Source organism: Lemur catta, chromosome 1 (assembly GCF_020740605.2).
Source record: "Lemur catta isolate mLemCat1 chromosome 1, mLemCat1.pri, whole genome shotgun sequence".
Taxonomy (NCBI): domain Eukaryota; kingdom Metazoa; phylum Chordata; class Mammalia; order Primates; family Lemuridae; genus Lemur; species Lemur catta.
This window is the reverse complement of record NC_059128.1, coordinates 43041233-43064540: the sequence shown is the minus strand read 5'-3', so window position 1 is coordinate 43064540 and position 23308 is coordinate 43041233. Positions and strand designations below refer to the sequence as shown.

The window sequence follows — 23308 nt, the reverse complement described above, 5'->3', positions numbered from 1 at the left end:
AAATGTAACACAAGCCATACATCTAGAAAACATACTAGGAAATATTGCTGATGAAGGCTCTGAAAGCTTTTTGTAACATTATAGGCTGGACTTCAAAAATATAGAAGTACAGAAAAAGGAACTGAAGGAAAGGGCCAAAATACCACAACGTTTACTTTTCTGTATTTGCCAAATTTTCCTCAATGAACATCAATAACTTTTAAAATCAGAAAAATTATTACTTTAAAAAACTTGTAGAATAAAATTCAACCTAAAACAAGGTCCTCTTGAACCTTGTCTAAGAGGTTAGCTACTAAAATACCATGACATATTTGGTCCTATAATATTACCTCCAAAGGTAGAGTTAGAGAATTTCATTTCCTAATGAAAATGTAATAATTATTATACTTTACCTCTTACATATTAAAAAATAAAAAAATACACTTACAGATTTAACCAACAAGGAGTAAACTTATCCAAGTATTTCAGCTTTGCCAGTGTCAATATTGCTTTTTCATACTGAGGATTTATGCTGCCATCACTGAACAAAATCAGTAATGGTTTCTGAAGTCTTAAATAAGTAGGTAGATTTTCCACAGTGATTTCTGGCTGTTAAAAGAAAGGGACAGAAAAAAAAATACATGGAGGAGGATGATGCCATACAATAGAAAATAATATTTAAATCACTCATGCAATTTTAGTTTGTAAAATGCAATTCAAACACATTTTCACTTAAGTAGAGATTTTCCTATACTAACTAATAACTATGAATCTCAAGCTTCTTAATGAGTTATTTTCAAAATAAAATTGCTAATAGAATTTGAGAATAATTTAAAAGCACCCCTGTTTTATAAGGATGTAATTACTTCTATTAATAATTTCTTATGCTAAAATCTGGACCAAGCTAGCCACTATACACATGATAAACAAACAAAACTTTTATTATTTTTTCCTCTAGGATAAATTTTTTTTATTTTTTAATTGACACATAATTGTACATATTTATGGAGTATACAGTATTGTTTCAATACATGTAATGTACAGTGATTAACAAAATTTTTGAAGAAAAATATAAACTGAGAATATATGTTCTTAAAGATATGTTCTTTCTTTTAACATCTGATCACTTAAAATAAAAATTAATAAAATTTTACTTTCTCCAATATTATGAATTTTTAGCATAATTAAAACAATCAAAGATATGCTAAGCAAATCCAACTGCCAATCTTATGTCTTTCAGTTTATAATAACTGAAAGAAGGAATTTAATAGAAACTAGAAATCTGTCATTTTTATTATTAAAGATGGGGTAATCATTCTTCTGCGATTCCCTTGTGCTATGCCCATTAGAGTAAAATTTTCTATGCCTTTTTTCCTATTGATCTGTCTTTTGTCAGATGATTTTCAGTGAACCTTCAGAGGGCAAAGGAGAAGCTTTCTGTAGGCCCCTACACTCTTTTTATCTTAGAAATGCATCCTTTCTCCACTTCCCCCCAACTCAGGAGAAGGGCCTAAAATTCTATTACCTTAGCAGTAATGACTCCCCCAGCCCCCATCTATTCTCTCTTTCACACCTCACTGTTATGGAGTGGACTTAAATAGTCACTTGATTATAAATCAGAATGCCTGGTTCATGGAATTGTCACAGTTATAAAACTTCTGAGCAAATCACAAGTGCTTTGCACTCCAATTTTTTAATCTGTAAAATGAAGGGATTGGGGGGAAAAAAAAAGATAACTTTTTTTTTTTTTTGACAGGATCTTAACTCTGGCGCCCAGGCTGGAGTGCAGTGGTGCAATCTTGGGCTCATGTGATCCTCCCACCTCAGCCTCCTGAGTAGCTAAGACTACAGGCACATGCCACCATGCCCAGCTAATATTTCTTAATGTTTGTAAAGATAGGGTCTCCCTATGTTGCCCAGGCTGGTCTCAAATGATCCTCCCGCCTTGTCCTCCCAAAGTGCTGGGATTACAGGCATGAACCACTATGCCACCCCATTTTTAAAAATAAATCTGTAGAAGAAAATTTGTCTAGGCTGTTAGTAACAAGAATTGAAAAGAGCAACAAACAATGTTAACATATTTAGGATTAAAAATAGCAATGACTTATAATAGTAAAGCCGTCTACCATTTTCCATTTTTAGTTCCACATCTATTATTTCATCCTCTAGAAAGACTTATGAGCTAGATAAATCATACCGTGTAAGATAAATAATCCCTAGCTGACAGATAAGGAAACCAACAGAGAGGCTGACTTGCAAAAGTCATACAGCTAAGTAGGAGGAAGAAGTGAAATTAAAACTCAGGCATCCTGCTCACTGGCTTCCCATTTCACTGGATCACACTAGAAATTCAGATGAAAAATTTTATCTTTCTAATGGTGCTAACCACTTCCAAATACAGTACCGGTTCATCTTCAAACAACAAATTCTGGCATATACCTTACCCTATTCAGTTCTCAAAGCAGCTTCTCTCTGCCAATTCTTATTTTGCTTTCCATTCTTTCTCTTTCACACTCAAAATCTTCTCATACTTTGCTTTTTCATGATTTAAATCTTAGATCCCTTTTCCTCCAGATTGTCCTATGTTGTCTTGTGTTAACTATCATCTTTTAACCTCCTACATGAAGTATATCCCCCTCCTAAATATTGATAGATCTTTTTGAGCCTGCAGAAACATCAGGTGAGACATAGCCACCACTGCTCAATTCAAACGTCTACTGAGAACTACAGCGTTCAAGATGTTATGCTGGGTGCTGAATATATAAAGAAATAAGATACTTTCCCTGCCCTCAAAGAGTTCATAGTTTAGGGAGGAGACAGATAGGTATAAACTGCTGTGATCCATGAAACAATCTAGTGTATGACAATAAGGAAATCTATTGGCTCAAAATTAAACAAGCTAAAAAAAAACAAGGCTCATAGATGATTTGAGGAATTGATATTTGAGCTGGGCTTTGGGTGAAGGAAAAGATCTTGACAGGCTGATGTGTGTACTTGAGCAGGGATTCCAGATACAGGGAACATCATGAGGATAGGCAGAGAGCTGGTAAGGCATACATAATACTGGGGAATAGTGGGAGTGAAAGATGCCATACTTAGGCCAAGCAAGAAGCAAATGTGGATGTGAGACCAGGTGGGTAATGCCTTGATAAATTTTCTAGCTCTTGGGAATACTCAGAAGATTTTTGAGTCAGATTAGTGATTGGTTAGGCATGTTTTCAGAAAGATAACTAGAATATGAATTTGAGAAAAGACCAGTGATGGACCCTCCTCTTTTCTGTATCTGTCAGGAAAGAAGAACCAAGAGTTATATGAGTTTACAAGGAAAGTTAAGATTAGAAACTCAGATCTAGGAATCATCAGCTAGTAGTGATGGTAGAATTTATGGGTATCGATAAAATTTCCCAAAATAGAACACAGCAAAAGAATAAAAAAAAGGCTTGAAGATGTAATTCTACAGAATAAATGAGACAGGGTGGTCAGAGGGTTGAAAGAGTCTCTGGAGAGGAATGAACTGCAAAAGCCAGATGAAGAGAGAATTTTAAGAAGGAATGTTATAGACAACAGTTTTGATTGCTACTGAGAGGCCAAGAGAAAACAGTTAAAAGGTCATCAAACGTGGTACTTGGAAGGTGACCTTTGGTTATGTGAGTATATAAGAAAGAGGCTATAATTGTGTGAGTCCTGGTATTCTAAACTTGTCCATAATAAAAGCATTAAAAAGAACTAAGTTTATCTGAGAAAAATGCCAAACCTATTTCCTAACAAATAGTTCTAAGCGTGATATAACTGCTTATGCAGTTAATTATTGTGTATTTCAGACTTAAGCATTATTTATCTGGCCTAATTTATCATCAAGTTCATTAAAATAAAAATTTCATGCCATATAAAACATTTTTACCATCTGGTCATCCACTTCCCTTCCCCATCCAGATGAAGGAACTAAAATCTTTCTGAAGTCTGTTTAATTTTTATTATAACTGTTCAGTATTTAGTTGAACACCATAAATCAAAATAATATAAACTCAAATATAAACTGTCACAATGCTTATCACATCTGCTTTAACTGTAAACAGATTTTGATAGTTAAGTTTGCCCAAAGTTTCTCAGGCTTAAGGAATGTAATCTTAAAGAAAAATATTAGATTCCAATTTTTATCTATCAGATAGGCCAAGATAGAAGAGTAAAATGATACAAATCTTTGGTAGGACAATACAAAAATGGTATCAGAAACCTCAAAAATGAGCATACTGTTTGGATTAGCAATTCAAATTCTATTCTAGTCTAATAGAAATTTACCCTAAATATATAACCATGAACACACCTGAAGATTATCTACAAAGGATGTTCTCTGAATTAAAAAAAACAAAAAACTAAAGACAAATATCTATCGAGAGGAAATTTGTTAAATAAACAATACATTAGTACAACAGAATATTATGCAGATATTAAAAATAAATATGCATATCTATATTTCTTAATGAAAATACCCTTACTGTAAGAAGACATACACAGAAAAAATTTTTTTAAGTTTGGGGAACATATATTTCCAAATTTAAACTTGGTTAGAGAAGTTATAGTTGACTATAATTTTCTTTTTTATAGTTTTCTGTATTATCTGAAAAAAAGGCTGAAGACATAATAAGTCTAAAAATACTACACTATGTACATGCTAAGGGAATATTTATTTAATATGTCATTAAGACAAAAATATTACTTTAATAAATAATTTAGAAAACTACATCATGAACACATTAACTCAATGATTTGATTAATTATAACCTGTGACTTTAAGAGGGGGAGAGAAGGGACAGAACTAAGGTCACAGAAAGACTTAATAAAGACCACAGTCATTTATTTGAGCCTAAAATGTAATGTCCTTTAGATCATCATGACAACACAAGAAGAGGATATTCACTCAGCATTTATAGCTGATAATAGTGCTCCTATGTCACTCTAGAAATGTAAAAAAGTATCAATTTATAATATTTTAGCTATGTTCAATATAAATAGAGAACAACTGAAATCAAGTAATCTGGGTTACAACTGTTGTGCCCTTGAATAATACACTTACACAGTGATTCTCAGCACAGCAATGTTTCAATGACAGACTGCATATACAGCAGTGATCTCATAAGATTATAATACCTTATTTTTATGGTACCTTTTCTGTGTTTAGATGTTTAGCTACACAGATATTTACCATTATGTTATAACTGCTTACAGCACTCAGTGCAGTAATGCTACACAGGGTTGTAGCCTAGGACCAATAGGCTATACCATACAGCCTAGCTGTGTAGTAGACTATGCCATCTAGGTTTGTGTAAGTACACACTACGATGTTGGCACAACAACAAAATTGCCTAGTGACACATTTCTCAGAACGTATCCCTGTGGTTAAGTGATGTATGACAGTACAAGCAAAACATTAGAAAAGGCCTTTCATAAGACAGTATCTTGTTCTAAAACTGTATAAATATTAATAGTAGCTAACATTTGTTGAATGTTTACCATTGGGTAAACGTACATAAAGCACTATACATCTCGTGTCTCATTTAGTCCCCACAATAACTATCTGCAGCAGGTGCTACTATGACCTAAAACATTTTGCATAGTAAAGAACAGAGAAGCAAACATATAGGCAGTAAGAAATAAATCAAGGATTTGAGGCCAAGCAGTCTGATTTTCTGGAATCTATGGGCTTCATAACAAGTATTACTCTAGATTAAGTACTTTAACTGGACTTCAGCCACACTCGTCTCAGTAAAACATGTAAACTTTTAGCAGTAGACTAGAAATGCTGTATGCATAACGAGTGAGGAATAAAATAGAGCAACCCAATGAATCTTCAGCTCACAGAACATCATTCCTGTGCCAGCAAAGCCTAGAAAATTGTGTACTAACATATGCTATCTTTAACTTATCTAGATTTTATTTCAAATGACATCCTTATTACAAAATATACTCACAAATGTTCCCAATAATGCATTTGTTATTATTTGAACTATGTCTTGCACATGAGTGCTAGCTAGTAGAATGCTCTCTATTTTGCCTTCTTCATGTCTGGCAAGCAGCAGGGCTGGAAGAGTTGCAGCATATTTAGTTGACCTATGGAGAAATGTAGTATTAAAATTCCCAACCAAAATGTAACAAGTAATCAAAAACATGAAAAATTAGGCGGGAAAGTCACAGTGGGAGACAGCAAGTGGGAAGCCCTACTGGTAAGGAAAAAATGAGATAAATTTCCAGACAAACTACTATCTTCTATATGAGGCTATCTGAGAAAGTTCAAGAGCCTTGACAACCAAGATTAAAAGAAAGTAACACATAATCTAGCCAGATTTTTTTCCTATACAATTTATTCATCCAGAAAATGTCTAAATAGGATTTGGAACACACTGAATGGTTCTCAACCTTTTTGGACTGCCCACTACACTGCTGAGTAAGGAGATGGCCATTTATGAGAAACCTACTATCTACCAGGCACTACACTAGGTGTTTTAGTTATATTTTTAATTTAACCCTCAGAACAGTCCTATAAAGTAGGCATTTTAACTCCATTTTACAGATGAGGAAACAGGACTCAGAGACTGATAAACAACAGACACAGACTTCAAATGAGGTGTTCCTGACATAAAGTCTGTGCTCTCTGCACTGAAACAAGGGCCCAAATCCACCCACAACTGCTTTGCTAATTAAACCTAAAAGAAAATTCTCTAAATAGGTAAAATGCTTTGTGTGAAATTACTAGTGAGGTAGTCACATGTAATAACTTAGTTCATGCCAGAGCAAAGTACAGATATTACAATATTATATGCTTTAGTAGAAAGCCCAGTCTTCAGATCACCTAGAGAAGCCTCTTAGTTGACCAGGTGGTTATAAATAAAACATATTCTGAAAACTACTGGTCTAGTTCTTTGGACCATAGCTAAATGCACAATGAGAGTAGATTAGAAGACAGTGGTAGTTATCCATTGTCAGATGGAGAGGTCTTCCTAGTGCAGTATTTACTTTTAAAAAATCGTTAATTTCACAGACAGAACACAAGCTTGATCACCAAGAGCATATGTCACTAGTGTTCAAGATGAAAGACTTAAGATTAGAAATCACAATTGGGAATATTATAGTTAGAAGGTAAGAAAGATAAACTATTAGGGCTTAGTAAGTCCACTTGCACCTGAAAATGGCCATTAGTGCAGCATGTGATTTGTATTAATAATAATCTCCAAATTTGCAGTTTAGTCCCTCATTCTGTAGCAACTAAAACATTTTGGTACACCATAGATAAAGCAATTTTACTGGTTAAAAAAGACTCAAGACACTCAAGAAATAAAATTCTCCAAAGACTATGACAATTCCAAAGAACCAAAATTATAGGTAACAGAACCTAAAGAGAAAAATTTTTATAAGAAAATGATTTAGTATGAATCCAGGATTGCCCCTATGGGGGCTTTGGCCCAAAGTAAAAGAATATCTAAAAAATCTAAATAGTCTGGTACTTCCCAGATCTTCCTAGAAGGAAATTAAAAAATGTATTTATGTGGCTGTGCTATCTTCCTTCATCAGCTATTTAAAGACAAGTAATGCATTATTTTGCATAACTTCTTCCATACTAAAATTAGAAGAACACAAAACTTACAGTATCAAAACATCTTCTTCAGAATAAATTCCAGTGATGACATATCCTTTTAGATGCTTTCCTGCTTCCGTGAAATCTTCTTTTGCTATAAATACACAGACAAGACAAAAATCTGAAACCTTTAAAATAATGTATGTGATTCAATTGATGAAGAGATTAATATAAATGGTAGTTTTTCATTATTAATTACAAAGATAAATATTTAAGTGCAGACCTCATATAGTAGTTCGAAAATAAATCTGTGTCCATTTTATGACATTTGATTACTCAAGAAATGTAAATTGATGTAGTAAAACTATGGTTTCCAAAACAAATGTACTCTAAATGTAATTTATAAGATTCTAATCATATAGAGTTACTGAATAAATATTTGTTGGCTTTTAATTTTTCCTAAGACAGGGTAAATGGAGACAGCTATCTAACATGTAGCCTGAAAACAGAAACAGGTACGTGTACTTATAATCACAAAATCTAAAAGTGCCTATATGCATAAAAAAACAGAAGACTGGAAATTCCAGTCCTCTGTGTTAGGATTGTGCAATTACGATGGATTTGTGTCTTATTTTTTATTTCTTGCATTTTCTATAATGTGTTTTCATTACTGCTGAACTTTGAATAATTTGTATTGATACAAATTAATGACAAATCTAATGGCCCATGATGGTGCCAAATTTAGATCACAAAAGATATAAAAGTAGCAGGCATTTCAAAAATTAACAGATAATCTCGAGTAAAATGTTGACATAAAACTTATAAGATATATTTCAAAATGTATAGTTTATGGTATCCAAATGTTTTTGGTCATTTGTTAGGATACACATATTCAAAATAAAAACTATTTCTGTAGATTTATAAATACATTTTCATAAATAATAGCATATTCTGGATTATGTTAATGACTTTCATAACACAGAAGCAAGTTTGGATTAAATCACTGTAGACTAATGAGTAAAAAGCAGAGGTGGACTTACAGGTAAATGATCTATTCTTGCCAAGTGAAGACCAAATGATAGTTCAGCTCATGCATGAACAATTTACAGTAACTCAAATACAAAAACATTGCTGGAAGAATTGAGTCATAAAGCACCTAGTCGGCTAGGCATGCTGAACCCAAAGTTCCATACCTTAGAAGTCAGCCCTATATTCATAATGTAAATATTCAACACTTTAACACTGGGTAACCACAGGATTATTTTCTTTAAAAAAGGTACATACTTTCCGTAAGATTGAGAAACACTGTCTGCAGGAAAGCAAACTTACTAGAGTGGCTCAGTCAACCAGTAAGCAGCACTGGAAGCTCACTTATAATTATAAATTTAATGAGAAACTCATTAAAATATTTTCTTTAGCTTGTGCTACATAAAAGTAGAAAAGACTCATAAGAAAATAGCAATTAGAAAGGACTGTGTGCCTATACTTTCATTTCTAAGAGAAATGAAGATGTTGAGCTAAATTCTGCTCAACAGATGATCTTACCTAAAGCAATGACATTATAGAATTGGTTTCAGTTTTTTCTGATTTCTTTTTAGATAAGTAACAGTAGAAAAATACACTAATATTTCCATATAATTTCCCAACACAGAAGACTATCTACTCATGAATATGTCTCTTAAAAAGTCTCTTCCTGAATCTACTTGTTCATAAATCTTAAGTGACTCATGGGATGGGACAGTATAAGACTGTAGATCTCAGGTGCATATCCATTTCCACTAAATTAAAGTGTGTATTTTCCCCTGAACATTCAAAACCAGGCATATTCTCCCCCTTGGTGAAAATTTTATGTCTATGTCAGAATACATGGCAACCTCAAATACAAGAAAATACTCAATTATCTAAATAAAAAGATACATAAAAAGCTCTTCTGGCTAGTAGAAATATATTTGGGACAGATATTATACAAATGATAACAAAATTATAGTTTAACTATAAATATATTTTAATTGCATAAAATACATTTATATAGCAATATTGTTTTTTCCACTATGACATCTTATTGAATAAATTGTATTTATACACTCACTTACATACACATCCCTATTTTTTTTTTCAGCTCTATCAGCAGAGAGAGCAGAGAAGCAAGAACACCCCAGTAACTAAAAGCACTGATAACCCCTAGATCTTGGTTTCTAAATTTAATTTGCCACTAAAAGGAAACCTGAACTCTTTGGAGAAATGGCTATTTCAGGAATGAGGCTGGGAATATCTTGTGCTAAAAGGACACATTCAAGGAACGATGAAGACATGTCAAAAGGATAAAGAAGTCAGATCCAAGGGGCTCCCACTGACCAAATCTGGGACAGTTTGAGCAAACTAATCATAGTAACTGATTACAACCCATTGAATAAAATAAGAATTCAGGAGTCCATACAGATAAACAAATAAATGAGAAGAGAAAGCTCTGTTGTGGAGCAGAATGCCAACTAATAAATGTAGAAGAAATGATGAGTTAGAAAATTTCCATTTGACAACCATCATAGTGATAGCTCTTACAGGCAATGGATTCTAGAACTGGAATGCACAAATATGATGAGAAACAGAACATTTCTCAGAGTTTTAAATTATCTCTCCACAAGATACTTATTAATTACACAGGAAGGAATAGTAACTTTCTAGTACAGGGGCCTGGCAGATAAACCAGTGAACAAAAGAGACATTTCTGCCCTCCTGAAATTCACACTGTACGTCTTCAAACCATTAGAGAATCTATAGAAACAAAAAATCAACATCTAGTACAAAATAAGTGCTCAATAAATTTTAGTAATTAGTTTTTATTAGTAAGACACAAATTTATATAAAATTTAATGAATTCATAATAATAGTCTTTTGTCATTATTTATTCTCTTATTCAGTGGACTTTGATAGTTTAGCTACTACATGTAATTGTCTGCAAAAAGCAAAGACAAAACAAAAGAAAAGGAATTAATACCTAACTGAAAAGGTTGGGAAAAGTCAATCCAGTGAAATAATAAGGTATCATATCCAGACTCAATCATTTTGGCACAACAGAACTACCTGTATATCATTTAACATTATACTTTTGACTTTTGTTGAGAGATGACTACATGTAAATTTTATCATCATTTATGTAAAAATATGATCAAATATACTGTATCTTATGTCGATCTCCTATATAAAAAACAACATGAAAAACTCTTCTCAGTATTTACAATCAGGAAAAAGTTTTCTCTGTGGATAAACCAGCATCCTAACTTGTATGTTGCCATTAACGATCATAAGATGGCAAAAATTTTATTTTTCCTTTTTTGGTTGCTACCAGATTGCTCAGGGTAAGTTTTACGATCAACTGCAGTGTCTCCTAGACTTTCTACATAATTATCCTCTACTGTTTTATTGCTTAAGTCTTATCCTTATTTTAATGATTTTATTATATTTGTGCTTTTTATTATCTGAAGACTTAAATTCTTCTTGGAAGGAGGCCTATTGTAAATAATAAATGAGAACATCAGCGCACCAGGCACCTGAGGAACATAGAAGACAAAGTCAACAGTGGAAGCAAAAACATTAGAAAGAGAAGATGGAGGAGTAAAACACAAACTCACTTCACAATTTTTCCTTAAAAAATTTTTTTCCATTAAAAATCTATGCTTCTAGGATTTTGCCTTCTAAGATGGTAAGCCACAGGGCACACAATATTCTTACTATTCTTTTTAGCAAGTTCCTTTGCCTTTTATTTTAAAGATTTTGAAAACAAAGAGAAAAATTACTAGACATATCTATGTTGAAAGCAAAATTTAATAAGTAGTTAGTAGCATCTGCTATGTACAAATATAATGCTTGACAGTGGGGTCCTCTTCCCGTACAAATATTCTTAAAAGATTTCATTCAGAATTTGAAATTCATCTCAAAGGAAAGAAAAATAAGAAAGGGGGAAGTTTGCCAGATAAACAGTAAGACTTATTATAGTGAGGAAAACATTAGGGGTTTTGTTACCCATTCAAGAGGCCATTGATACGGAAAGGCAACAAACAACATTCTCAGAAATACTACTGGTCAGAAAAAAGACCCTATTTGTACTCTTCCTTAAAAACTTACTGAAAAATATATTCCTATGAAGCAAGAGGTAAACAGAGTCTAAGAAAAGTTGTGATATTAAAAGAACACAGTAGTTTATGATGCCATTTTAATACTATAAAAATTTAAATAATTGCTGTAAGCATTATATCAAAGTTGAATGCAAAAACATTAATTTGAAATGCATCAAAAATAAGATGAATTAACGGGTAGATACACAGGTATATACTAAACCAAGTACAGTTAAACGCTAATGGTAGAATCTAGGTGTTGGGTATATGGATGTCTACTGTAAAATTCTTTCAACTCTGCTGTATATTTGAGAATTTTCATCATAAAATGTGCGGAAAGTGAATGCAAAGATTTTTGCATGTATAATGCAAAAAAAAAAAAAAAGCTCAGCAATAATGATAAGCTGAGTCTATAATATGAGACCACAGAGGCTCATACAGAACAAAAAAACATAGAAGAAATTAAAAGTATCTTCAGCTTCTACAAGAGGGAGTCAAAATCATTGAAATGGTCTTCAGCTTTATAGGTTCTAATATGTGTTTTTATGAACATCTTCTCTAGTCCTAGAGAAAATACAAGCAAAAGAAGCATACTCCATATTTTAAAAAACTAAAGAAACACCAATGAAACATAAAACAAGCAGCAGATATCTAAATAAGATAATAAATGCAAATGGCTAATGTTCACCTAGAAGACTCAATAGGCAAAAAAGACAAGAAAATGTAAAAAGAGACAAATAAGAGACTTGACCAATCATGTATTCAACATGTATTATAAAACTAATAGATTTATCCCTAGGTAAAGTGAATAAAACAGAAAACATTTAAACAGACATATATACACACACATATGAATATGGATTTAATATGGTGATGGTAAAATCACATGTAAGTGGAGGGGGAAAAAAAGGACAATTGTTAAATATTTAGAAAAAAATAAAACTGGCCTCTAACCTCATCCCATGCACTAAAAAAATGTTTAGAAGGTTAAAAACTTTTTAAAAAGAAAAAGAAAAAATCAAAGGACACAATCAACAGAGTAAAAACGCAACCTACAGAATAGGAGAAAATATTTGCAAATCATATATTTGATAAAGGGCTAATACCCAGAATATATAAAGAACTCCTGCAACTCAACAAAAAATACAAATAAGCTGATTTAAAAATGGGCAAAGGATGTATTTAATAGATAGACATTTCTCCAAGAGATATACAATGGCCAAAAAGCATAATGAAAAGATGTTCAACATCACTAGTTGCACTAGAAGTACAAATCAAAACCACAATGAGATATCACCTCACACCCATTAGGATGGCTACTATCAAAAAATAAAATCATAAAATAACAAGTATTGGCAAGGATGTGGAAGAAATTGTAACGCTTGTACGTCGTGTAGAAATGTAAAATGGTATAGCCAGTATAGAAAATAGTACTGCAGTTCCTCAAAAAATTAAAAATAGAACTACCATATGATCCAACAATTCCACTTCTGAGTATATATCCAAAAGAACTGAAACTAGAGTCTCAAGGAGGTACTTGTACACACATGTTCACAGCAACATTACTCACAATAGCCAAGAGATATAAGCAAACCAAGTATCCATTGATGGATAAATGGATAAACAAAATGTGGTGTATATATACAATGGAATATTATTCAGCCTTAAAAATGGGAGGAAATTCTAACACATGCTACAACATAGATGAACCTTGAGGACATTATGCTAAGTGAAATAAAACAGTCAGAAAAAGACAAATACTGTATGATTTCACTTCCAATAAGGTACTTCCAATAGTCAGATTCATATAAACAGAAAGTAGAATGGTGGTTACTAGGGCCTAGGGGAAGGGAGAAATGGAGAGTTGTTGTTTAATGGGTATAGAGTTTCAGTTTTCCAAGATGAAAAAAGCTCTGGAGATTAGTTGGACAACAAACAATGTGAATAAAAAATAGTTAAGATGGTAAATTTTATGTTATATATATTTAACCACAATTTTTTTAAAAAAGACTATTCAAAGCGAGAGTATAAATTAAAGAAAATATTGTAAATTAAAAGCAACAAAAAATACAAGTGAATATTTACTGATAAGGATAATACAGATTTTTTATAATCAAAAGCAGTGAAAGAAAATCTCAAGATCAATATATTTGAAAACAAATCTTAAATTGCTATAAATAAAAATATTAAAGAGACAACAAACAAACTGAGGGAAAATAATTGGAAAAAAATGACAAAAGCTTAATATCCTTAATATATGAAGATCTTGGCTGGGCATGGTGTGTCACACCTGTAATCTCAGCACTTTGAGAGGCTGAGGTGAGAGGATCGCTTGAAGCCAGGAGTTCCAGACCATCCTGGGCAACAAAAGTGATTACCTCATTCTCTACAAAAAATTAAAAATTAAAAAAAATATATGAAGATCTCATACTACTTGATTAGACAAGCGCTAAAACACCATTTAGAAAAATGAGTAATATATATAATTTACAGAAGACAAAGTTATTCTATTGAGAATCTATACTTATTAAATAGTCTAAAATTCACACAAAGACTCATAAATAAAAATATTTTTTACATACAGCAAAAAAGGAAACAGCATACTGCTTGTAGTTAAATCACAGTATATATATTCAAATATTATGCAGCCATGTTTATGTATGAATACTAATCACATGGAAAAAATACAACTTAATATTAAATAAAACAAAAACAGCAAGACACCTAAACAGTTTTAGCCCAATTATATTAAAACATATATAAATATGCAATACATAGGTACACAGAAAAAAGATGGAAGGCATTACATCAAAATTTACCAGCATTTCTCTTTGAATAATTAGATCACAAATTTTTATTTTTTTCTTCAAACTTCTCTGTATTTTCAAAATTCTCTGTAATTTAAAAGATATTCTTTTTTAAAAAAGTGAATAAGCAATGAGTGTTTAACTGTATACTGTATTGTATAATTTAAAAGCTCAACTCTATTTACCTGTTGTCATGGTTGGACTAAATAGTCCCAGTACTGACACACGAGAATAGGAGATCAGATCTTTATATAACTCCCCACTTAAATATTCTTCTGCTTCTTGGACTGACGTTATGATCACCGGACATGAAATCCTATTGCTGGATGAATATACAACTATATTAAAAATTAATTTTTAAGGATATTTTCCAGTTTATAAAAAAGTAAGATGTACTAAACATAGCAAACAACATATTACACAGGATAAATATCTGACAAAATAAAGACAAATATTATTCATTAAAAAAACAGCCTTATTAAACAAAATTACTATCTCCCCCAAAGTGATGGAATGTGCACAGAGACTCTCCTTATCACTATTTATTTTGTGATCTCAATTCTAGTATGCTCCTTAACCTATTCAAAGTATGTCAACAAAGTATGAGAAATAGAACTTCTATATACCTAAACATTTAGAAGTCTTATAGTGAAGCTGAGTACTTACAGCTGTATAAATTTTAGGAGATCTTCAGTTCCTAACATGCCAGCATAAGACACTGGATTCCTGCCCTCCTTGTACATCTTTACAACAGGAAATTCAGTAACATTTTGCTTAGTACATACACCAGACCAATCTGCACAGTTTACTCTAGTAAGCAGCATAGTGGATGTGCCTAAATAAAAGGAAAATCCATATTTTGTAATTATTAATATAGAAACCTCATTTGCTTAGCATTTTTAATATTTTTCTATTCCATTCTTATTTGAACTTCTCAGCATGAAAAACTCCTGCTTAAACACTCTCTTCCCTTGATCTTTGTAACACCTTCCCCTACTGGCTTTCTCCCCCACCTTTCTAACTTCTCCTTTTTGGTCCCTTATTGCAGGCTTTTCAGCCAGAAGAGTTGGGAGTTCCTCAAACCTCAGTTGAAGCCTCCTTCTCTTCTTGTTCTACACTCTCTTCCAAGACAACCTCAATACCATCAACAATACCAACAACCTAATGAAGCCTAAATTTATGTCTTTGGCCCAGACTCCTCCTTGAAGTTCCAGACCCATGTAGTCTTACTGCCTTCTGTTTCCCTTTGAATAGAAACATCCTCAAACTCAACATGTCTAAAATACGGTTTCCTTCCTGTGTGTCTTGGTGAATGTTGCCACTCTTGTGCAACTCAGAAAACAAAGCATCATCTTTCATGCCTCCCCGTCCCTAAACCCTTCATATTTAATTAATCAGCATGTCTTTTCAATTTACTAACTAAATTTTAAATATCTTTAATTACTGTCCATTTCTCTTTACTGCCTCTACTCTAGTCATCATTTCTCCTGGATATAACTATTAATACAATAGACTCACAATTCACTTCCCTGAATTTGATGTCTCTGCATTAATGCTAGAGATACCTTTTCAAAACTCAAATCTGTTTCGGTACCAGCCCACTCCCACCAACCTTGCAGAGTGTGTGACTACTTCAAGGGAAGCGTTTGTTCTCTGACAAACTGATCTACATCAGGTTCCACTGGTATATGCTGTTATAGAACCACTCTCCTTTCCTTATCTCCTTATAATTACGTACTCTTTGTGTGATTATCTGATTAATGTCCTCCACTAAGAGATTCTTGAGAACAGAGACTGTATCTGTTTACTCACCAGTGATTTTATAGCATCTTGAGCACCTTAAATACTCATGTGAATAAATGACATGTGAAACTCATCAAGGACTTCAGGGACCTATCTTATCTAAATAATATAATTTCTTTCAGCCTAAGAACACACATAGTAACACATAATAGAATCTCAAACAGAAATTCCTACTTGTTCTACAATAGGTAAAATTGTCTAAAATATAGAAAAACTCAGCCACCAAAAGGAATAAATTCAAATAAAAAATAAACATTAATATCATATTAGATCAAAGATCTTAGTATATCAATTTAACCCCATGTGATAAAAATTGTGAAATGTGATATTTCAGTATCACCAGAAGTTTTTAATACTGAAAATTCATTTGTATAATTTTAGATTCTTGATTTCTCAAGGATGCAATAACTTATCTCTTCAGTGTTAACAATCTTGTTGATAATACAGTATGTCCTACAGTAGATATAAGACTACTTGTTGAAGTTATCAATTTAAAAATTTTATTTTCTTTCTTACAAAATGGACTCAATATTTACTCATGTTTCAATCTGAATAGTCTAATATTCTAAAATGCCTAGAATATTACATTCCATATATTTTGTCAATGCAATAATTTCAAATGGGTTCTAATTTAAGGGGAGAAAATAGTTTCTCTTAGATACAACATAAAAATTTGATATTTGCTGCCACCTTGTGACTGAGTGAAGAAGACTCTTCATTGTCTTGGACTAGAATGAAAAATGGCTTTTTCCCATGAAGTCAACATGAAAGACAGAGTATAGGACTAAATGCCGGAAGCATTACAATATTTTCCTAATTTATTTTACAAAGTTATAGTATAGGCTTCAAAAAAGACACAAAACACTATAAATACCTATACTATGCATTTCTACATTAAGCCCCATGAACTTCCAAAATAGTCAATTTATCTGATATCTAATTACTAAAAGGATTGCTATTTATAAAGAAAAGACTGAATAAAAAGGAAAGCAAGACCTAGGTTGGTTATCTGCTTTTTTATTCCACAAAGACATACAATGCAGAGCCCTTCTATTGAGGGGACAAGCAGTCTCTTTATTTGGTCATTAACAGAGAAGAAATGAAGGGAATCTGTTTCCATTTTCACTGGTGTCTAACCAAATGGGTTGGCGGGGCCAATAATGAATTCTGTTATTAAGGAACATTATCATATTACTATTGCATTATGATTTATATTTTCTCCTCTAGTGTATAAATAGGTTATATATCAGTACATGTTTTCCTTTAAATAAAACAAAATTTATAAAATTCCATTAGTTTACTCATTTATTCAGCATTTAAAACCAGATATTTGACAATTTAAGGCAACATGCCAAGTCCAGTAAACTGACATAAGGCATACTACCTACCCATAAGGAACTTTCAAAATAATGAAAAAGCCTCTACACTAGAGCTCCCAAAAACTAAATTGTGGATACATTCCCACAGTAGCCTGGAATAAGCCTATTTAACCATAATATCTTCTATTCACAACATAAATGGTAGGAGAAAACCATATTACAAAGTATTATATATTCTGTCTTACTCAAATGATTACAAAACATTATACACATCTAACCCATCATTATCTTTTACTGATAGGCCTTTTACTGACAGAAGCTACTTCTTCCTATGTCTTTGCTGGAAAGATGGTATAGATATCTTGAGTCAAAGTCCATTCCTTGGATTCTTATTTGCCCACCATTAGATCAGATTTCATAGAATACTTTAAATAAAAAGATGTTGGTCGGCCAGGCGCGGTGGCTCATGCCTGTAATCCTAGCACTCTGGGAGGCCAAGGCGGGTGGATCGCTCAAGGTCAAGAGTTCGAGACCAGCCTGAGCAAGAGTGAGACCCCGTCTCTACTAAAAATAGAAAGAAATTATCTGGCCAACTAAAAATATATATAGAAAAAATTAGCTGGGCATGGTGGCGCATGCCTGTAGTCCCAGTTACTCGGGAGGCTGCGGCAGTAGGATCGCTTAAGCCCAGGAGTTTGAGGTTGCTGTGAGCTAGGCTAACACCATGGCACTCATTCTGGCCCGGCAACAGAGCGAGACTCTGTCTCAGAAAAAAAAAAAAAAAAAGATGTTGGCTATTAAGAAATATTCTAGTCCACGAGGAGCAAACTGTATAGCTTTAAGAACACTGGGTCATTATCTGCAAAACTGGGTCTTATCTGCCAAGTTTTTATCTCAAGTATTTAATAGTAACTAGCACAAAACAGACACTCAGTAAATGCTTGCTGAATGACTGAAATCAGCCAAAACAGTTACTGGATTAACTGTGTAGCCACAAGTACTTAAAAAAAGGTTCTCTATTTCCCTCTAAATACGGTTCCATTAAGATAAATCAAAGTGAGCACTTTTGAAACCTTGGAGACACAAATATAATAACCCAAAATTTTATGGAGTTTTCTACATCTTTACCATGACAGTTTTACAATAGCTACAGCTCAGAATCAGGAAAATAAGCATGCATACTACAATACAATACCTTTCAATTTAATTGCCACATCAATATAGGATTGCAGAAATGCCATGGATACTGCTTGCCCTACATTAAAATAAAAAATTCAATAGATATTACATGTGTATCTCCAAAGCATCCATACTTGCACGTAACAAATGGATTTACTGGGTTTCCCAAAATTGTTATTTCTTGATAAGAAATATCCTAGTATACAGTCCTCAATGTAGTCTAAACATTTATGAAGGTTTCCAAATACAACTGATTTTGTGCATTCATACTGCAAGGAATATAGCTGAATGGCTATTATTTGAAGATAAAACCAATATACTTACTATACATCTATAAGAACTGTTAATATATTAAAAATCATTAGCTTGATTCATAATTTTCCAAAATTAACATCTAGTTTATTAACCTTTAATTTTTAAATCAGATACATATATACATATACATATATATATATAAATTTCAGCCATACAACCCAAGAATCAGTTAGAAGTAAATGCTTCAATGTGTGCAGTCTACTTGAGACATGAAAGCTGTGTCATTTTATAACGTGCAATATACAGAATGCAAAAATGAAATCTGTGTACTTTTAAATGTCCTAAAATATAATATAGATAGTCTCCTCTACAGGCTCATACTCACAACCAGCATAGAAGAGCACTAAGCTGTCAGAAGCCATTACTGTCACATTAAATGTCTCTTCTGTTAGTTCCACTGTCAGTTCCAGAGGTAATTGTCTCTTCCTATCTCTGTAAACAGTTTCTGCCACTTCATCATCTTGAACATCTAAAATGTATGAAAAGAAATTATTTTAAATATAGATGTATAATTAAAAACATTTAAGCTCTTCTTAAAATATAAGCAAACATATGAAAATTTGAAACTTTGTACACTTTTGAATTTATTCTATCTTACTAGTTAAAAACGCATATTTGGAAAACTTTCAAGATCTGGCTTCCTACAAATGACTCTGAGATGCTTCCTAACCCAGAAATTGTGAAGTTCTAGTCAATTCCAGAATTATTAAAATTTATTCTACAAATAATATAAATAGTGCTATTTTGTTTGTGATAAATATATTCATTTATAATCCAAAAATGTGCTACCATACATATTTGACAGTGTTTGTTTTGCCTCTACTATACACCAAGCAGTATGGTAGACACCAGGGAAAGTGATAAACAAATCAGATGTAGTCTCTGACCACATGGAGATTCTATCTATGGAGAAATCAGACAAACTAATCACTGAGTAAATATGTAATTATAAATTGTGTCAGTTTATGAAGAAAGGTAATGGATACAGTAAGAGATTATAACATAGAGATTTAGATTGGGAAACCCAAAATCTGCCACGTAGAGAATGAAGAGAAGAATTTTTTAGAGAACAACAAATAATAATGTGTAAAAGCTCGGAGACATAAGAGAATTTAGCATATGTGAGGTACTGAGAGAAGGCAAATTTGACTAAAACAAGATAGGACTGAAGGAATACATGGCATGAGAAAACTCTAGGCTAGGTAGTGGCTAGATCGTAAGAAGCCACGTGAGCTAAGAATTTCAGATTTTATCCTAAATGCATCAAGTTATGGGTGGATTCTGAATATGTAAAAATCTTTCATTAATTTAGATAGAGCAATCAATAGGATCCATCCATCCATGTAGTAAAAACACATTTTGAATCTATAAATATTCTATTGGAAGTTTGTATAGATTAAATAACAAAGTATCTAAGTTGATTAAATAGACAATTAAAACTTCTTAGAAGAGTTGATACTGGCTGAATAGTAAAAGAAAAATAAAACTCAGGTAGGCAGAAAGGGAAGCAGTAGAGGCACACAGAGCCAAGGGAACAGCATGTGCAAAGCACAGAAGCATAAAAATGCATGACACAATTGGAAATTCAAACATTGACTGGATGGATATCTGATGATATTAAGAATTATTAATTTTAGATGCAATAACAGTATCAATTATGTTAACTTTTTAAAGAATCCTTATATTTCTGAATACATAGGAAATATTTATGGATGAAATTATGTTTGGAATTTGCTACAAAATAATAAGGAACGGAAAGTGATTAGAGCAGGATTAGGAATGGGTTGATGGTGGTTGGGGCCAAGTAATGGATACCAGGAGGTTTGTTCTAGTATCCTGTCTACTTTATGGTATGTTCATAATTCTCTGTAACACCACATTAAAAAGAAGGGAAGGGAGAAGGGGAAGAAGACAATGCATCCAGAGAACTAAAGTATTATTTTACATATTTCTAATACAGTCGTGCTCCATAAGAATGTTTTCAGTCAATGACAGACTGCATATATGACCATGGCCCCATGATTATAATGGAACTGAAAAATTCCCATCACCTAATGACGTGATAGCTGTCTTCCCCCCCACCTCCAGTCCTTCAGCCTCTACACATTTGTCCCCATCATCACACTGCAAGATGAGGTCATTTAGCACGGGCATATTGTTCATTCCCTGAAAACACTGACGTGTTAGAATGTTTAGATGGTACAGGACCTGGAGATACTTTCCTTGCCAAGAATAGAAACATCCAAAATTCTCCTTCTCCTCCCCCAATCCGAGACACGAATCATGTCAGCCTTGTAAGGCATTGTCTGCTCTTGACCCTTTGGCCCATCTTTTTATTTTTAAAAATTTCCTGTATTAATGGTGTCCTGTTTTGGGGAAGGGAGAGGTGAGGTGACAGCTAAGTTTAGGCTGGTGGAAGTGGTGAGCTCTTCTTGATAGCTGTCTTAATGTCATAGTACAACACATTACTTATGTGTTTGTAGTAATGCTAGTGGTAAATAAACCTACTATGCTGCCAGTCATATAAAAGTATAACATGTACAGTTAGGCACAGTACATAATACTTTATAATAATAAACGACTGTTACTGGTTTATGTATTTACTATACTATTATCATTATTTTATAGTGTAATCCCTCTACTTATTAAAAAAAATTTTAACTGAACAAGGGCCTCAGGCAGGTCCTTCAGGAGGTATTATAGAAGAAGACATTATTAGCATTAGAGATGACAGTTCCATGCACGTTATTGTCCCTGAAGACCTTCCTGAGGGACAAGATGTGGAAGTGGAAGACAGTGATATATGTATGTTCCTGACCCTGTCTGTGTAGATCTAGGCTAATGTGTGTCTGTGTTTAGTTTTTAACAAAAAGTTTAAAAAGTAAACAAAAAATTAAAAATAGAAAAAAGCATGTAGAATAAGGATATAAAGAAAAATTTTTGTACAGCTGTACAATGTGTTTGTGTTTTAAACTGTTACAACAGTCAAAACATTTGAAAAAATTAAAAAAGTTTTAAAGTAAAAAAGTTACAGCAAGCTAAAATTGGTTGTTGAAAAATATATTTTGTAATAAACTTAGCACATCCTAAGTGTATAATGTGTATAAAGCCTACAGTAGTGTACAGTAATATCCTAGGCCTTCACACTCACCACTCACTCACTGACTCACCCAAAACAACTTCCAGTCCTACAAGCTCCATTCATGGTAAGTGCCCTATTATAGGTGCGTGATTTTTTTTATCTGTTATACCTCATTTTTACTATACTTTTTCTATGTTTAGATGTGTTTAGATACACAAATATTTACCAGTGTGCTACAATTGCCTACAGTATTCAGTACGGTAACATGCTGTGCAGGTTTGTAGCCTAGGAGCCATATGCTATACCACCTAGGTTTGTGTAAGTATACTCTATAATGTTCACAACAAAGACAAAATGGCCTAATGATGTATTTCTCAGAATGTATCCCCATCATTAAACAATGCATGCCTGTACTATGAAATAAAGTTCCAGATCTGGATTTCAGTACCATCTCAGCCATTCTCTAACTGTACGACTCTAAGTCAATCACTTAACTCTCTGGGCCTCTATGTTCAACTCTGTGAAACAAATGAGTTGCACTATAAGGTACCTTTAAACACCACATTCCATGACACTAAAAAGTTACATCCTCAATTCCAGAATTAGTAAAGGCCTATTTTCTTTTTACTGTATGGATTTTTTCTTCTTATTCACCTATTTTCATTTTCCTGTCATCTTTTCTTCCCAATTCATCCCTTCTTATTTTGTTCTAACACTTCCTTTCTCTCCCTCCTATACTCTATAATAAGCTACCCTCACTTGTACTTTACTCCCTCCTCAGCTCTACCTTTCACCTACTCATCGATACATACACACTATTTTCAGTCATACATGTTTCTTTTCCTTTCTTTTTTTCATGTTTACAGAACCCAGTCCTTTTTGTTCTGATTCATGCTTTGCCCCATTTCCTTTGGGGAACACTTGCCCCTCATTTTCACTCTCAGATGGTAACAAATTTTTTGCTAACCCTTTTCTAGTTTTCCCATGTAATGGAAATGATACAAAGGGAGCAGGAGAGAATTATATATATGGGCATGACATCCTACAATATTCTGGGTCAATATGGATTACAAACAATAGGAAGTTAAATACAAAAAACAAATTAAAAAAGGCAATGCTGCAAAAGAAATACTAGAAACAGG

General features: G+C 32.9%; 1 protein-coding gene and 1 long non-coding RNA gene across 3 annotated transcripts in view; one reads left to right on the top strand and one right to left on the bottom strand.

Annotated features, from left to right (window-relative positions):
* The window catches only part of LOC123649162, a 69701-nt gene extending 53357 nt beyond the window's left edge, over positions 1–16344 (top strand). The window contains exons 3-5 of the long non-coding RNA XR_006738885.1: positions 8014–8064; positions 9669–11249; positions 15517–16344. This is a non-coding gene — a long non-coding RNA (uncharacterized LOC123649162). The remainder of the gene's footprint in view (positions 1–8013; positions 8065–9668; positions 11250–15516) is intronic.
* The window catches only part of TXNDC16 (thioredoxin domain containing 16), an 82137-nt gene that overhangs the window by 9732 nt on the left and 49097 nt on the right, over positions 1–23308 (bottom strand). For both annotated transcript variants that reach the window (XM_045567084.1, XM_045567076.1), the window contains exons 12-18: positions 19410–19553; positions 18786–18845; positions 15135–15303; positions 14654–14790; positions 7619–7703; positions 5949–6087; positions 428–588 (exon numbers count right to left, since the gene is read on the bottom strand). In XM_045567084.1, the coding sequence (XP_045423040.1) occupies positions 428–588; positions 5949–6087; positions 7619–7703; positions 14654–14790; positions 15135–15303; positions 18786–18845; positions 19410–19553 (895 nt within the window). The remainder of the gene's footprint in view (positions 1–427; positions 589–5948; positions 6088–7618; positions 7704–14653; positions 14791–15134; positions 15304–18785; positions 18846–19409; positions 19554–23308) is intronic.